The following is an 18,736-nucleotide window of genomic DNA, read 5'->3' on the forward strand; positions in this document are numbered from 1 at the left end:
GTTATTAATATCCATTAAATAATTATCCATGCTTGGGTTGTGACTAGTTTATTATATTATATTATATTATATTATATTATATTATATTATATTATATTATATTATATTATATTATATTATATTATATTATATTATATTATATTATATTATATTATATTATATTATATTTTCTCCAAACCGCTTATCCTATGGGTTGCGACTTGCGAGTGTATTATTATATTATATTATATTATATTATATTATATTATATTATATTATATTATATTATATTATATTATATTATATTATATTATATTATATTATATTATATTATGTTATTATAATATATTATATATTCTCCAAACCGCTTATCCTATGGGTTGCGACTTGCGAGTGTATTATAATATTAGTTTAATATTATATTTATATTATACTATTCTACATTATATCATATTTTCTCCAAATCGTTTATCCTATGGTTGCAACTTGCAACCGTATTATTATTATATTATATTATATTATATTATATTATATTATATTATATTATATTATATTATATTATATTATATTATATTATAATAACACAACACAATATATATAATATAATATAATATAATATAATATAATGTTACATATAATATAATATAGAATATGTAACATATTATATTATATTATATTATATTATATTATATTATATTATATTATATTATATATTCTCCAAATCACTTATCCTATGGGTTGCGACTTGCGAGTGTATTATTATATTATATTTTATATTATACTATATTACATCATATCATATTTTCTCCAAATTGCTTATAATAATAAGGTCGCAAGTTGCAACCATAGGATATTATATTATATTATATTATATTATATTATATTATATTATATTATATTATATTATATTATATTATATTATATTATATTTTCTCCAAATCGCTTATCCTATGGTTGCAACTTGCGAGTGCATTATTATAATATATTCTCTTAAGTACTTATCCAATATAGGATTGCGGGTGTATTATATTATATTATAGCCAATATATAGCCTTCTATACTTTATAGCTATTATAAGCGGTTTAAATATGTACACACTACAGTGGACAAAAAGGGATTGCTGGATCTCAGGAGGATATAATGTACAGTCTATGTAAGGACATACAGCAGGAGCTAGTACGTATGCATCCGCCCCTCCCTCTCTGAAAGCATCCGCATCCCTCCCCACACCAGAGACTGGACTCCCCTCTCTCTGTGATGAAGGAGGAGGGACCTGCTCGTGTCGTGAGCTACGTGCAGAGTTCACATCCACCACCAAAAATCTCAATCTACCACCTCATGCAGACGTATATCAGGAGCGCACACACTTCATTACAGTCTCAAGCCATCTGGGAAGCGATTTTAGTTTTTGTTTTACAAGCATCTGTGAACTTAAAGCCTACGATGCTTGTGTTTATATGATTATTGATTTGTTAATATCGCGCTCGAATATCTGCAGATTAAAAAACGGGATCGATTCATTTATGGTCGGTTGTTAGAAAAAGGTTGGAGGTGTATTACATTGCGGAGGCACTGAATTTGAGCTCTTTTCATCTGTTTTGAGTTTGTGAACGAGCAGGAGGGAGGAGTGGCGGAGAAACGGCTGGTAAGTCCATAATACTACACCTCCACATGAGCAAATACATAAATGCAGTCATATGGCTGTTGCACTATCATAAACGGACATTCTAACTTGGCATCATTTATTCATTGAGTGTACTGATTAAAGCGCGAGACTTAAACTGAAGGTTAAAATACATAACCTGATGTCTTGTAACGTTATAGACTCCGTTAGCCTGCTGGTTAGCGATGTTCGAATCCGTAACGAATTGTTCTTTTGAGTCGGATCCTTATAATGATTCGGTTGAACCGTTTTACAACCGGTCCGTTCACGTCTTCACGAATCGGACTGAATCAGTCCGTGCGGTTCTTGACTCATCTCGCCGACTCATTGAAGCGAGAAACTCCACTTTCGAACATTTCCAATTCGTAATCCGATATGCGTTGATTTGGATTGAATCAATTTCAGGGATAAAGTGAAAACTATGAAAGTTACTTAAAAAAAAAAAAAAAAAAAAAAGAATAGCTTAAATGTTACGTAATATAAAATGTAGCCTGGAAATATGCAAGCGTCAACGTTAATTAATATCACTTTTTTTTAATATAATTTAAGTTTAAATAAACTTTTCAGTTAAGAGATTAAATTATATTAGAGTTTAAAATGATTATTAAATGCAACATTAAATGTACTTTACTGCAAAACCCTGGTATGTGTACTAAATAGTTTTATTAGTAGGCTATTAATAAAATGTAATAAAAACGTAATATGTGCTTACACAATACTTTATTGAAGCATATTATATGCCAGGGACCACGGGATGACTGATTACGTCATAACGAAAAGACCTCTGAATCATTTAACTGATTCTTTGAAACGAACTGTTCGAACGAATCGAATCACAGAAATGAGTCGGACTTCCTTTCACTCTTGCTGATAGCAGAATGGCTAGTGAGCTAATTTAAGTTTCTCTAAGTGTTTAATGGTGGTAATGGACGTTTAATGTTTATGTTAATTACAGTTAGACATATGTACTTTTGCTTCTACAAGCAGAAAGCTTTCATTTCTCTGTATAGTCTCAGATGGCAGAGACAATACTATCAGACGAATACGAATATATCTGGAGTAATGCATTCAGCAGTGGTTTAACTAATCGAAAGCAAATCATAACGACTCTGCGTTTGAATTTCAGCAGCACTGAGGCCTTTTATCCGCTGTGTGTAAGAGTCTGCTACTGCGCCAGTCTCTTTTTTTGCTGAATGCTCGTTCATTCATTTGTGTCAAACTTCTCGACGTCATAATGATAATAAAGAAAGCGCGTGAGCAGAATGTTCTAGTCGCGTGCTGGCCTGACCCCAGCTGTTTGTTTCCCACGTGCTTCTGTTACACAATGTAAACACAATAGTAATCGGTGCACTTCAATATGAACTCTAGCGCTGGAGAATGTTTATGCTGCATTGACACTTTATTTCATTTTGCCTTGAGATATTTTACATGACACACATGCTTTAACATTTTTTCCACGTCTATCCAACATTAAACTTGTATTATGGGTTTTACATTCTTTTAACTTAGATTTAGTCATGTATTTTAGGTGATGAACATATGTCCATGTTATATTTACCTAATTTGGTGGCGTCTACTAAGTGAAGGGCCATTATAGCATGTTATTATTTATTTAACATTGTTTGATTCAAACGTCCATGACCCTATCAGAACAAACTTGCAACTGCAACCATTTTGGGTTGTGGCCCACCACAATTTAGGGTTGGTTTTGGATTGTGAACCACTGATTTGCCACTTATTTTTAAAGCCCTCATGTAAACTTTAGCACTGCCTCTGAACCAAAGAGCTCCAAAGAACAGAATTCTTCTTAATTTGTCATTGCAAGGAATTCATTTACTTTAATTGCATCTCTCACATCATCAAGCAGGCAGGTCTGGTCTCTGGTGTATGCTGTTTTTCAGTCTAGCTGGCTGAACGACATGTACGGCATGTAATAAGAACTAATCAGGAACTTGTTTTTGTGCACAATGTCCAGAGATGTCAGTTTGGCTTTTGCCATCCTGGCTGCTTGGTACTAGACAATGAAAGGAACAGCTCCCTATGGTGAAGAGGTCAATAGTGCGACCTAATGTGGAGCTGTGCTCAAAAACTATAAACATTTTCCCACAGCTCACTGTTGAAAGCAATTTATTCATGGGCAATTGACCTGTGATCTGTTTTCACTTTGCGTTCACATACATGCAAGTTTATTATGAAATTTCAACATGCTGACATTTCTGATGTTTTTGCTTTGTAATCATGTGCAAAATGTTTGTATGTTACTGTATGCTTATGACTAACAAATATTCAGCTTTGCTAATATAACTTTTGAGGTTACTTAACATGCAAATGAGCTGCTGAACAGATATTAGCCTGTCTTTGAGTCGTGCATGACGCTAAAGAATAGTTTTACACATGCCAGATGTGACTCATGGGTCATTTGTGGGAAGTGTAGTTAATTCCAAACCTAATTATTGCTTTCTGTTTGATAAGACCGGAAATTATTTTATTCAGGTAGAATATATGTGGAAACACATCCTGGATAGTGAAGCGATTCGTCATCAGCTGGATTTGCATGTTTGTTCCCCTCAATACACTTTTATGTTTAAAAAAAAGAAAAAAAGATTACATAACTTTCAAAGACACAGATGTGAATTAGTCATCATGTTTTACAGGCTCCTGAATTCTGAATCCTGCCTAAAATCCACAAAGATGATATATCTGCCAGTGTAAGTGTTATCATAATGCTTTACAATATATTTAATAGCTCAGTTGTCTGGTCATTTAAGTTTAACTGATCACCAAAATGCAGTTATACAGATTCTCTATACAGTATATTCTGAAGGAATAAAACTATCTCTTGTATGAATTATCACTCAGCTGAGATCGCTCGCCTACATAATGTCTTGTTTCAACAGCCTGTAAGTCTTTTTAATGAACAGTTGCTCCGGTATTTCCGGTATCTGGTGTTTTTTGAGAGAAAATCACCTTGTGCTGTTTTAGAAATGCTGATTTTGTAGCATTAGATAGTTTTATAATAGTAATACTGTACCTAAGAGTTATTTTGTGCATATTTGTGTATATACATAGCCACATGATGAACAGAAGATGAGAAAAAAGACCAAAAGAAAGACTGGCAAAACAAAATACAAAGTTGTTTATGAGGAAGCCCTGTGGGGAATGTCATCTGAGAGGGTAAATTAGGGGCAACAGCTGCTGGTGTCACTTCTACAACTTGTTTGTACCATCTCATGTTACTGTTTAGGCTCACAAGACAGGACACTTGCTCTCTTAGTAGATTTAGGATCATCGAATTCCTCATTAAAATGACTGCAGTTCTGTTCTCAGATCAGTAGAACAAGCCAGCTTGCACTTTCAGCACAGCAGAGCATTAGAGAGAATTATTGCAAGATAAGCTATTTGTTCGCATGTACAGTATTCATTCTGGACATATAAATCTTATCTCTTCCCGTAGTCAACTCGGCAGTGCATATTCCCTTTCACCCTGAAATAAAAATTTTGTCATCGTTTACTCACCCTCATGTTGTTCCACACCCATATGACATTATTTCTTCTGTAAAACAGAAAAGGACAATACTTCTTCTTTTGTGCTGGTTGACATAAAGTCATATGGGTTTGGTTTGTCTTCTCTGTCCTGTCTAATTCCTCACCTGCAGCTCAGCTTCTGCCTAAAGTGGATTAATTAGCTGTCGGAGAAACATAATTGCCCTGGATTAAACACTGTATTAGGAGGCTTTCACACTGGGCGCGTTTGCTGCGGTCAGAGTCCAAGCGCGATTGTTCCCAGTGTTGTGGCGAATTCTGACCCTCGTCAGATTATTACTCCCCTGACTGAGGTTATGTTTACACGACAACAATGTACTAAAAATGGAAAAGTTTTGTCCTTTGCTTTTTTCGTGTATATATGACAACGTTGTCAAAATGATCCCCGTTCACACTGATCAGCAAAAATGAATAAAAACGCTGCATTATGCATACCAGGCCAGTAGTTGGCGATGTCAATGAACATTATGCACATATACAGTAGACGGAACATGTAATATGCATGCTCATGATGACAACGTTGTCAAAACAATCTCGATTCGCATGGATCTGCGAGAACGAATAAAAAACGCTGTATTATGCATACCAGGCCAGTAGTTGGCGTTGTCACTTTGTAAAGAAACACTACACTAGACTGAACATGAAATATGCATGCACATGATGACAACGTTGTCAAAACAATCCCCATTCACACAAAAACACGTAAAACACAGTATTATGCATAACAGGACAGTAGTTGGCGACATTACTTTGTAAAGAAACACTACGCGCCTATAGACTGAACATATAATATGCATGCGCATGATGATAACATTTTCAAAACAAACTCCATTCACACGGATCCAGGAAAACGATTAAAAGCGCTGTATTATGCATACCAGGCCAGTAGTTGGGGAGGTTACTAGAACGCACCTATAGACTGAACACATAATACATATGCGCATGACGTCACCGTTTTCACAAATGTGTGTTTTTGTAGTTTACGTGGTTTTGTTTTCAAAAACTTGCAGTTTGATACTCGTTTTCAAAAGCTTGCGTTTTCAGGCCCCCAAAACGCCATTGTCGTGTAAATGAACAGCCAAACGCATTAAAAGTTTTCCCTTTTTAGCCCCCTCAGTCAATTATGTGTGGGGGTGGCTTGGGTTAGGATTAGGCAACCAGGTAGCGGCCTCAATGCGGGGGGTTATAATGAGAGGAGTCAAAATTCGTCTCAACATCAGTGCCTCTTCAGCGTTGTTCTGGTTTCACACTTGATTCTATTGAACCCTGGCACATTTGCATTCATCTTACATCATCACAAAACATAATGCGGGTCAATATATAGTTTTTCGTTATTAATTTGGTGTTATGCGCAGCAGAGTGAATGACACTTACGTTACTGTACTCACTCAGCTTGATTACACTGCATGCTCACTCACGCTCGTATTCAAGGTAAATCATCACGTTTTGTTGAATTATTGAAGTTGTCTTTGGTTAAAACGCATGTGCAGGTTACTTCACTTCCTGAACAAGTGTGCATCTGAGTCCCAGTTGCTTTCACATTGCACCACAGTTCCATTGCAACTGAACTCAAACCATCTCCTACAGGTAGTCTCGGGTTCGATAAACCCAGTGCGCTCTCGGGTCCGCACGACAACTTTCACATTACCAATTTTTATGCAAACCGTGCCACATTTCAAACTACACTGCCAGTGTGAAAGCACCCTTAATCTCACTGCCCACAAACACAGAGCCAAGGGGCGACTACATGAAGGAACCTTTCTTTTTTTTATACTTATGTTTGATGACTTAGATGATAATGGAGATGGATGCATTGATACAAGGTGTCTTTTTCTGTTATCGTGCACAAACTAAATTCTGAATTAATGTAATGGTCTGCTGCACATAGAGAGCAGAGTTTTAGTAGAAGATGTAATTTTTTATTTATTTATTGTAATATAATGTAAAATGCAATTTATTCCTTTGATGGCAAAGTTGAATTTTTCAGACTTGAGTGCCACATGATATTTCAAAAATCATTATAATTTGCTGATTTTGTGCTCAAGAAACATTTTTTTTTATTTAGTTTTTTTATGTTAAAACAGTTGTGTTGGTTAATATTTTTTTTGGTAAATTCTTGATTTATTTTTTTCAGGAATCTTTGATGAATAGAAAGTTCAAAAGAACGGCATCTATGTGAAATAGAAATATTTTGTAACATTATAAATGTCTTTACTGCCACTTTTGATTAATTTAATGTGTCCGTGCTGATATAAAAGTAAAATATAAACAAATTATTTTCTTGAAAAAAAATCTTTATCAAACTTTGAATAGTTGTAGGTCTGTTTTACAAGCAGAGTTTTAGAGTTGCTCAAAGGCCCTGTTTACACCTGGTTTTAAGATTTGTTTTGGTCGATCGGATCAAAAGTGGCGACGCTATACAGGTGTAAACTACAGAGGGAAAATAGCGAAAGAGTAGATTTACTCATAACACTGATAAGAAAAGTGTTGTTTTATGCCAATGTTAGAAGTCGCTGTCTGATACAATCTGTTATTCTCTCAGCTGAGTTGAAGCCGTAAAAGCAAGCTTTGTAATTTCAGGCTTTTTTTTTTTTTTCATAATTGTGCATTTAACTACTACTGTTGACATGGTTCAAATCAAATCTTGTCAGGTACTATATGTAAGAAGAGATAATAAACTCATGACCACATATTCTCACTAACCTGACACAGACACCGTCAGGACCTACACCACTCCCCCTCACGCAGTTGGAGGCCCTCTAGTTTTGTTGTAATATTAAGTTTCAAATGTGCAACTGGGATAGCCAGAGCTCAAGACTCAGTGGAAATTTCCACTTCAGACAGCAGCCTTTGTTCTGGTGCAAGGGCTTGCCACAATCCACTGGAAATTAGCTTGGGACTCTGTTGTGAAAGAGTGAAAACAGATAGCCAAAAACAAGAAAAATAGACAAAAAAATGCATAATGATAAAAAAGAAAACAATCTAAAAATCAGTCTCAATTTCTGGCAAAGCATGTTCCTGTTTTAAAGGTCTCCAGTGAATAGAAGGATATTGAGCAATTCAACTTTTTCAGCCTTTAACGGTCAGTAGACTATACTTTTTTAGAAACACAGAATCATGTGCATTGCATAAAATATTTCTCTTTTTTACTGACAGTCATCAGGAATACTAATTATCTGAACTAATATCACTAATATAGTCCAGGCGGCTGTAAAAAAGGAACAATCACCCAATTATGTTAACATTTGCTGTTCAGTAGGGACATGTTTACAGTAAAAACATGGTTTTGCAGTTAGTTCTTAAGCCTTGAGATATTGAGCTCCTCCTTTGATGGTGGGGGGTAACTATACCCTCTCTATGATGGAAGATTACCAGAAGCACTCTGTGAGGAGTCGTCTTTCTGCTTGACTGTGTTCCCATGAAGGAATATTTTAGTTTACAGGCATAGGTGGGTTATGGAAGCAAGTATTAATGTGACATATTGAATTATTTTTATGGGAGTTACACAAGTAAAAAGGGTGGTGTCCTTATGAGTAGTAGTTATTTTTGCCTTGTTTTGTTGAATGGATTTTACTGTCATAGAATGAAAAGCTGAATAAACAGTTTACGTAAAGGAAAAATTATATAGTTTATCTTTGTTACAAAACCTAGTAATCTAATGTCTGTCTACCTAATATTTTAGGGAATTATAGGTACGCTCTTGGTTTGACGCAAAAGGTTGACGCAAACAGTATGCTTATATAATTTTTTGCCCAAATTTAAGAATCAAATGTATCATTTGCATAGAAGGCAATCCCAAAATGCACTGTGAAAAGAAAACTTTAACAGAAAGCTCGCTTTGGTAGACTGTTTCGAACTCCTGAAATGAACTTCGTTTTGGTCTGATTTTGTTTAAAATTATGTCACATCAGTTTATTCTTGGATTTGGCTTGGGGTATATATCCAATATGTCCAATATTTGTCTAAACTATGAATTTTCCTTTGCATGTTAGAGTATTAGCTTAGCAACATGCTGATGTCAAACTCTGTTGGAGTCAATTGTGAGTTGAGTGTTCCCTGTGTATAACATTTGAAGAGCGCAACGGCATTGCAGTTAGGATGCTGCCTTAGAAGGTCCACTTTAAAGTTTAAAATGTTGACATGTCCATTTTAATGTCATTTATTTATAATAAGTTTTGGCCACTCTGTGGATGTGTGAAATATCTATGCATTAAACAGTGCCACTGGGTCCTTAGCTGCCAGACAACGTAAGAGAGGTCATTATAAAGGTGTGTGCTGATGGTCTGCTTCACTAGGTTTCACTGCATCACTGGCTATGCAAACACTTTAGCAATCAGGGTTGTGCACCGAGTGTGTAATTATAGTTCTCTTTACAGCAATAAATGCTTCCTTTTGCGTCTGTGTTGAGTGTCAAAGTGAGACATGACTCATGAACAAATTTGAAAGTGAAGTTAAATGTCAGAAAGTTGCATATCCTTAGAGTATATGGAGAATTGTCTTGGTGGCTTAAATACAGAGAAAGAGAAAGTTTCTTATACTCTATCCCAAAAATACCCAGGTGCTTTTTTTAAAACTTCAGAATGATTTTTTGCCCTTTCTGGTAACAAACATGGACGTTTATTGGGGTCACAACATTTCCAGCTTTTATTGTTAGGATGTTTTAGATTTTTTCCAGAAAACAGTAATAAGGGGGTTGTCAAACATGGAATTGCTAAGTAATAACAGCTTTTCTCTTGTAAAATATGTGGTTGGTGTGGCCTGGTGGTTAAATATCTGGACTGGTAACCAAAAAGGATGTAAGTTTGAAACCTGAGAAAGAGTATTGTACAGTATCTTAGTTTGGATACGTAATCTGCTAAATGACAACTGACTTAAATGGTTAAAATTAAATGTGAAACTAAAATCTAGTCATGTGAGCTCAAACGCTCGATTCATAACATAACACATATGTGCATTACATTCTCAGCTTTATCACGGATGATGCTATAATGGATATTGGTATAAATCTAGCTGAATAATTGTTAGCTAGCTGAATAGTCAGCTGGCTAACTACCTAAATAATATAATTCGGTTTAAAGACATTTGAAGTTAACTAATTGCCCTATAATGTAGTATTCAGGCCTTAAAATGAAAGTTTCTTGGGTTGACTGCACAATACATTTCTAAACTTTCTGCACAAAAAACTTATTATAAATTCTAACCCCTGTGCCACATGTAAGCAATAAGGTATGAGAGGCTGCGCTGTATCGTGAAGCAGTCACGGCTGAAAGGCGTTGTTAGGCACGACGCGAAGCGGAGTTATTCAGGATACAGTACTAGCCTCAAGTACCTTATTGCTTTTATAAAACGGTTACCACACAATACAAATATTGAAGCCAAAAAATATGTATCAATGCAACTTTCATGAAGTAAAATCACTAAAAGCCTTCCTTCCAGCGGAAAAAAAATAGTTCCTGACCGTGAACAGCACCAGAAGTTACATTGTTATGCCATTAGATGGCATCTTTATGAGTGTGTCAGTCAGTAGCGAAGACTTTTATATTGAAAATACTGAATTGTTGTGAACACGGAACAAGACGCAACCGACAAATGCTTGGACTAGCGACTGTCAGTCACAGGAAAACCCCTTAACTGTTTAAAGGACAAGATATCGCAGCGGACATTTAAACAGATGTTTTATTATGAACATAGGACTGATCTGAAGGAAAATGCTAAAACTGAATGCAGGTAATAAACTCACTCACTCGATCTCTTTCTCACAATACTCTTCTAAATAATACAGTAAGCTTCAATGAACAATATAACTTGAGTAGTTTATAAGAGTGGTTGCTAAGGGTGTTGTGTAGTGATACGCAGAACAGTTGGGTGAAGCGGTCATAGCTATGTTTTATTGTGAATAAAACACAGCTATTGACCAATCAGAATCAAGGACAGAAACTAACCATTTTATAATTAAAGTTAGAAGCCTCCTCAACTTTTCTCTTTTTACAGAACTCTGAAACGAAACTCTGAAAACCACAGTCATCTTGAGTGAACCTTACACACATTTTCCCCAGACAGATGTCATGGGTGCACTGAAAGCATCACTATGTCGATTTAGCATTGAATAAATATACCAGTTGTGATCTGCTAATGTGAATGATGACCAGACAGATGCTTTGACTTTGACACAAGGCCTGCATTGACTACAGCTGGAAGAATTCAATGTATGTGCTGTATGCACTCCATTTTTTTCCCACTCTGCTAGTGGGTTGTTCTCTCTTGGGAAGATATGTTGGTGGTTAATCAGGCTTTTCCTCTGTTGTCTGGCATACTGTCAGTGTTTATGTTGTTCTCATCAGGGCACAGTAGGTTTGGAATTACAATTAGGGTTTAGCAAACGCACATAAATGTGAATGTGACATTGTGCCCTATGATCTTGTTATGTAATAATGTAAAGTGTGTGTATATATATATATATATATATATATATATATATATATATATATATATATATATATATATATATATATATATATATATATATATATATAATATTGCAACAGTATGTAAAAGTAAAAATGTTGTTTATTGTTATTTCATGAAATCTACTGTAGTTTTTGTTTTTGAGCAATGCTTTTTTATTTATAGTGTTGTGAGAAAGTCATCTTGTGGGAAATGGAAATTTTTTGGTTTTCTTTAACAAGGGTCCTTTAAGTACTTTATTATTTTTCAAGTGCTCCAGTTTGTCTTTTGAGCCTTTTTTTATACTTCTCACTCCTTGGTTTACCCTGAAGCTGAAAATAAAATAAAGTTGATGGCACTCTAGAGTAGGTTTTGTTGCTTTGCTTTTATTAAAACCAAAAAGTGATTTACTGCTTAAGTGCACATGGCTCACTGTAAATGAATCATTGTTTAGTCAGAACCTGCTTTTAAGCCTAAGAGTTTTCTTTTTATAACCCATCTGAGTATATTAAGGATTGTAAAACACAACAAATTTCGAATAAGTAAGGACCACTCCAATGTCACTCTTTACTTCCTTTCAGCTCTGAGTGTGACTCAGTGCGCTATTGAAATGCTTTTCCTCCTAAGTAGAGGTAAAAATACCATTGGCAGTGTTGTTATGGCAAGCTGAGCATTTCAGAATGACCTTGTCTGGTCAGTTCGATGTCATAATGGGAAGTAGGGGTGAAAAGGGACTTGATATTGCACCCTGTGGTATAGAAGATCAAGAAGCTGTTTAGTTTTACTTCCCTTCATTTTGGGTGGTAGCAATGTCCTGACAGACACTTTAAAAACCCCTTTTGTATTTTGGGTAGTTTCCACAGCAGGACAGTGGCTCCGGGATAACATTTGGTGTCTGCGACTCTCTTGCCCAGCAGAAATTGGTGCGTGAAACTGTCACTCCGGTATACAAGGAGGTTTCCTTCATGGTGTCCCTGTTGTGAACTCTGCAAGCTTTCTCTCTTCACACTTTTGAGAAGTTGACATGCTTTTAGGCCATCTGACTGGCTCATTATTTGAGATTCCCTTTGCAGACAAGGGTTCATGAAAGTTACACAACTTTCTTACTTTGGCCATTGAGAATGAGACAGGAAGGAAAGATGTCTACTGCTCATTTAAGAAACATTTTCTCAGAATCACAGGATCACATTTGAGTGAAAAGCTATGTGCGAAAGCTAGTTTTCTTTGAATGGTTCTTTTTTTTTTCTTTGCTGAAACAAACTCATACCAAAGCAAAATTGGACAAGGAAAGCAGCAGCAAAGACAATATATGCAGAAACGAGTTTGCAGAAGCATGAAACCCTGTCGGATGAGAACAATGCATAACTACACTCATTAAATTGTTTTATTACCTCCAGTGTACAATTTGCTTCTTAAAAAAGGAGCTCTATATTTGAAATAGCAGCAGATACTGTATTTGCAATTACTGGATATATTCAATGTATTATTACTGATACCAAAAATGGAATTACAGCACATTATTTGAACTCATAAATTGCTTATTTTGCTTCATGTCTTACTGTTTTTTTTCAAAGTTTTTTCAAAAACCTTTTCATCAATAAATGATCTGATACTTTTACCAATTCCTGTTTGATTACTACACTGTAAAAAATAATTGTTGGTTTAACTTAAAGTAAGTTACCTGGTTGCCTTAATTTTGAGTTCATAGAAATTAAAAATTTGAGCTAATACAATGAAGGCGATTCGTTTAATCAACAGAAACTCCAAATATTATGTTATCTGGACCACATTAATTATTGAAGTTGATTTGACAGAACAAAACATGTTGTGATGATAAATCATGAAAATAATTTCATATGATCATATTTCATAAATTAAATTAAAATCATTGGTTATTGTTTCAGTCACAACAAGCTGTTTATTACTGGTTATTGATATTGCTCCAGTATTTCAGTGCATACATAATGATTGTGGTGGATTTTTATTTATTTATTTTCTTCTTTTCCAAAACCATTTGTGTACTCAGTTTGCCCTCATTATGGTTGATAAACACAAACCCAAATCTCAGTTGGAATGCTGTGACTGTTAACTGGGGTGAAAGTGATTTTGTAACAAATTCATACTTTGTCTCCTTGTCTCTGAGCAGCTCACTGTAGCCTGTTTTTGCTCACTTATTATCAGCAATGAATACCTTGGCTGATACTGAGAATCTTAATTTTTTAGCTCTCTGTTTGGTTGTTCAGGTTAATGTGTAATCTTTCAAAACAGATATGTTAGTTTATACAAATATTCAGTAAGATATTTTATTGGAAAATTCTTGGAGACCTCAAACGACTAAACAGAAGTGTATACTTTTTCTCAAGTAGATACTTTGCCCAGTTTTGTTGCATGGGCTGCATAGTGAGCGACTGCAGTGTTTGTTGAGTAAGTTAGCGAGGCAGCTGTTTTGTGCTTCTTTTTTTACTGGCAGAGCTGGTTAAAAGTTGTGAGATTACATAAAGTGAACATTTTTGTAAGCGAGTAATTATTCAGCAACATTAAAATGAATAAATTCCTTCTTTTCCTCTTAGTGCCAAATGACACTTAAAAGGAGGAAAAGTAATTGCCTGCAGCCAGTGGAGTTTCTCCCAGTCTTGAATCCATTCAACATGCCCAACCCCCTCTTTCTTTTAATATATAGGTCCTTCCGGATTCTTTTCCATGTCTTGAACTTGTGGGGTTTTCCCAAGTGCATGCATCTTTGAGTTTAAGGTTATTAAAACGTCAGTTAGTTTGTATGTTTGGGCTGTGTGACATAAACTGGGCCACTAGAGCTCAGACGATTAATGCTTGTAAAGCAAGATAATGGAATGGGAAGAGCAGTGAACCGTATTTTGCCACAGAGGCAAAATGGCATCATGGACCCGGCAGATTCAAACCTCCATTCCAACCTAGCCAATAAAACAGTACTGTTTATTAGTACGTACTGTATCTGTAAGAGTGAGGGATGTTGTTATTGAAATAACAGGCTGTGTGTAAAGCCAGCTGGTTATTGATTTTCTGTTTGGATATTTACCCTCATCTGTCAGTAAGCTTTGCATGGGTAGAGTTGTAATGGACACAGACAGAGGAAGACAGGCAGAGACAGAGTGGGAAAATAAACAGTCTGTTGGTGGTCAGTAAGAATCTGGGTGAAAGTGGCAGTGATTCTGAATGTGTCAAAGGCCCTCACATTCAGACAGGTCCAGGACATAAAATGTTTATATGGAAAGTAAAGCTCCAAGTATGTCTGTGAGAACAAAGCATGGATAACACACAGCTGCATGTGCTATTACATCACACAGTGGTTCTCTACCTCCCCCTTTGTTTACACACACAGTCTCACATGTGGTGTTAATTCAGTCTTATCTACTAAAGGCATGTCCAGACATGCCCACATTAGGGGGAGTAACATCCGCAATGTCCAGTGAAACCTCTCACTATCACACATATAAATAAACAAAGACCCATGCACACACATACACACATTTTTGTCTTTATGTAGTGGTGGGGATCTGCTATTGACCTGTCATTTTTAAATTAAGATTTTATTAGTAGACTATCCATAAAGTTTTGAGATTTTTTTTTTTTTACACATGAATTTAGACATTATTTAGTCATATTATGAGTTCCCATATGTTGAGGGGTTTCCTACTTTAAAAAAAAAAAAAAAAGTTTATTTTTCTATCATGTTGGGAACTTCCCTTTTACTTTTACTTTTACTTTTGTTTTTATACTGAGTTAATGATATTTTCAAATGTATCTCCTAACCCTACCCTTAAACCTCACAGAAACTCTAATACTAATACTAAAAAATACTAAAACTTAGTTAATAGATATCACCATACTTTCCCCAGTTGATTAATCATAGTACATTAAAACAACTGTTTTGTATTGCAGGTTTTTTGAAATGCTATTTTTATATGCAAATGAGTCTTATCTAATTAAATACAGTATGCACTAATTTGCATACATCTCCAGAACATAAAGGCCCGGTTTCACAGACAGGGCTTATCCTAAGCCAGGATTAAGCCTTAGTTCAAATTAAGTAGCTTTTATAAACGTATACTAGACAAAAACATTACTGGTGTGCATCTTGTGACAAAACAATGGCTCTAACATATTTTAAGAGATGTCTCAGCTCAAACATGCATTTTAGTCTAGAAACTAGCTTAAGCCTTTTATGTGAAACCAGAGGAAATTTTACTGAATTTTACTTGATTTTTCTTTTGGCTGTTGACAGTATTTTCTTATTTATGGAGTAATAAAATGAGCTATCCAAAATCCCCTCAGTAAAATAATCATTTTATAGGAATAAAATATAAAATGTGAAATAAAATTCAGGTGAAAGATATATTAACAAAACCTTTTGTAAATACCTTCAGAATATAGATTGGAAACAAACTAGAAAGTTTTATGTATGCAAGTGGTACTAAAGTGGAGATTTCCTGCCAAGTGCATGGAGGGAAATATATATATATATATATTATATATATAAAATATGGAAGCACATTTGCTCAAAATTGACCAGTGCCTTTAGTTTCCTTAATAATGCAGGCAATTTCAGGTTTTACTTCAGGTCTTTTTTTAAACATTTGGCCCTCACAATGTTGGGAAAAAAACAGTGGCCTTCTGTTTCTGTTTTTACTTTCTTTAAATGCAATGTCATTTTATTTGATATTTAGATTTTTAATTTCAAAGTACTAGAAAACAAAGGCCTGGTTTCACAGACAGGGCTTAGACTAAGTCAGGATTAGGCCTTAGTTCAATTAGAACATTTAATTAGCTCTAATTAAACATACCCTAGAAAAAACATAACTGTGTGCATCTTAAGACAAAACAATGGCACTGATGTATAATAAGATGTCAGTACAAGTTACTTTCAGTTAAATCAGCTCAAACATGCATTTTAGTCTAGGACTAGCATAAGCCTTGTCTGTGAAACTGGGGGTAAGTGTCCAAATACGTTTTAGGATGACTGTTCTCACGGCATTCCTTAATTTAAGTTTTGGCAAAAAAAATTATTCATCTTTCTGTTAGCAATTTTAAGGTTTTATTTAGAGTGTTTTTCCAGTCAGAAATGAATATATTAAATATAAAAAACATGCTCATAACAGACCAAATCAAAGCTGTGCTGACTCTCAGTAGATTAGTTAACACTAATTTCCCACAGATAGACAGTGTGGGTATTGCTTAATGGCTCCTGCAGGACCAATGTTCTCAAGCTCTCTCCACTGGAATATTACATGCACTGCCCAATGCACAATTTAAGGCATTAATGAGTTTATTCATTGGTCTGTTGGGTACATAAGCAGTTGTTGTGGAAACAGTTCAGAAATCAAGCCAAGCCACATATCAAATCACAGTCATATTGAGGAGAGCATTCGCTTAATACGTGTATCGGCAGACAGGGTGATTATTTTCCTTTGGGATTGAGCTGCACTAATGGGCATGTGGTCTGCTAGCATTTGCATCAGCATTTAGTGTTGTGATCAATGAGCCAATCTCTGATGTTTTCTTTGTCTCTCTTCCCTCTCATTCTCTGACCAGGTTATCCATGACCTCAGATTTACAGCATTACACTTTCAGGATGCCGAATATAGGGTTTCAGAACCTTCCCCTCAATATCTACATTGTTGTCTTTGGGACGGCCATTTTCGTCTTCATCCTCAGCCTACTCTTCTGCTGCTACCTGATTCGGTAAGACCACCTGCTCTTCTATGTGTGCGGCAGCAGAATGTGTTTAAACAAGCCTCAGAATGCCATACATTTGCTTGTTTATCGTCTTCAGACTGTTACAGTGTTTGAACATCGTAATCTAATCCTAAATATACAGGCTACAAAATGGAACTGCTGTAATTAAACACCTAACACATATTTAAGTGTAATTTGCATCATGGGTTTTTTGGAAATTCATGAAAAATGCAATTGACCCAGTCTGTGCAAGTGGGTGTATTTGAAAACTGTGGTTTAGAAGTCAGTGTTGCCAACAGGAACAGTCATTTATGAACCTCATGTGCTGACATCAGACTGCCTTAGATTATGCCACAAATGCTGGAACTAACCATTGTGCAGTGATGTTTATCTAGACAACTGTTTAATACACCATGCTCAAAGGTAAAATAGAAAATGGATAGGATAGAGAGGATAGAGGAGAGCTGACAGATGGTGGTGCAACAGAGAAGTTCTCTTTCATCTTCACACCGTGACCATACCATGTGAGGAAGCTTTTATCATGCTCACTTTGAAGGCTGAACCAACTCTGAATTTCAGAGCCATACTTTAATTATTAGTGGTTGCCCAATAAAGAGATAGGGATAAATGAGCAACTTCATTGAATTCCACAATATATAATAGGGATGTTCAATTTTAGTCTTAGAATTAGCCTTGTTAATCCATGGGTTCCGTCGGGAATTTTGGATTTATGAGTAAAATAAGGTTTGCGGTTAACATTTACTTGAAGAGACTTTTCTGTTTTGATTTACAGCATAAATTGCACACAGTCATACCGTAAGAGGATTTGTTAAGTTATAAATTTAGACCAAATTCCATTGGGAGCCCATGGCAAATTAACTTTCAAGGTTGGTCTGCAAACCATGTCTTGATGGCATGCCTGAACAGCTCTATTGAAATGCAGCATTCCTTAAAAACTGATAATCGGGACAACAAGGCAATTGTATGGCATTCTGAAGAAAGATTACTTGTGCCTGAAATGGTTGTTACTTTAAATCATTTGTATTTGTGTGTGCGATTCACTAACAAAACTTTTCATGAAGAGTGAGAAGGTCACAGCACAGTTTGGAGAAGCTAAGAGAGCTACTGACTTGATAATCTGAATTTAAAATAAAACCCACCATTACAAGCTCCCCCTGCTTGGAAATTTCATGTAGATGTATGTAAAGCTTTTTATTTGCACATTAACTGAATCCAAAGCAGCTTAGTTGCACAATCAAAAGGAAACTACTGTACATTGTGTCACCAACTTCCCTTATGGATTGAGTTAACTCTACAGCAGCTGCTCAATAGCTTGAAGGACATTGATTAACTTTTCAAGTGAGAATGAGCCTGGGAATGATAAAACAACCAAAA

At 35.4% G+C, this 18,736-nt stretch overlaps 1 protein-coding gene across 2 annotated transcripts in view; it reads left to right on the forward strand.

Moving 5' to 3' along the window:
• The first annotated feature begins 1,261 nt into the window (after nucleotides 1-1,261).
• The window catches only part of rnf24 (ring finger protein 24), a 34,820-nt gene continuing 17,345 nt past the window's right edge, over nucleotides 1,262-18,736 (forward strand). Inside the window, exons 1-3 of one of the 2 annotated variants that reach the window (XM_067403555.1) lie at nucleotides 1,262-1,624; nucleotides 4,297-4,350; nucleotides 17,198-17,347. In XM_067403555.1, coding sequence (XP_067259656.1) covers nucleotides 4,334-4,350; nucleotides 17,198-17,347 — 167 coding nt within the window. In that variant the 5' untranslated portion in view covers nucleotides 1,262-1,624; nucleotides 4,297-4,333. The remainder of the gene's footprint in view (nucleotides 1,625-4,296; nucleotides 4,351-17,197; nucleotides 17,348-18,736) is intronic. The other variant, XM_067403556.1, reaches the window with a different exon arrangement.

The sequence above is a fragment of the Chanodichthys erythropterus genome, chromosome 12 (genome assembly GCF_024489055.1).
Source record: "Chanodichthys erythropterus isolate Z2021 chromosome 12, ASM2448905v1, whole genome shotgun sequence".
NCBI classification, from domain to species: domain Eukaryota; kingdom Metazoa; phylum Chordata; class Actinopteri; order Cypriniformes; family Xenocyprididae; genus Chanodichthys; species Chanodichthys erythropterus.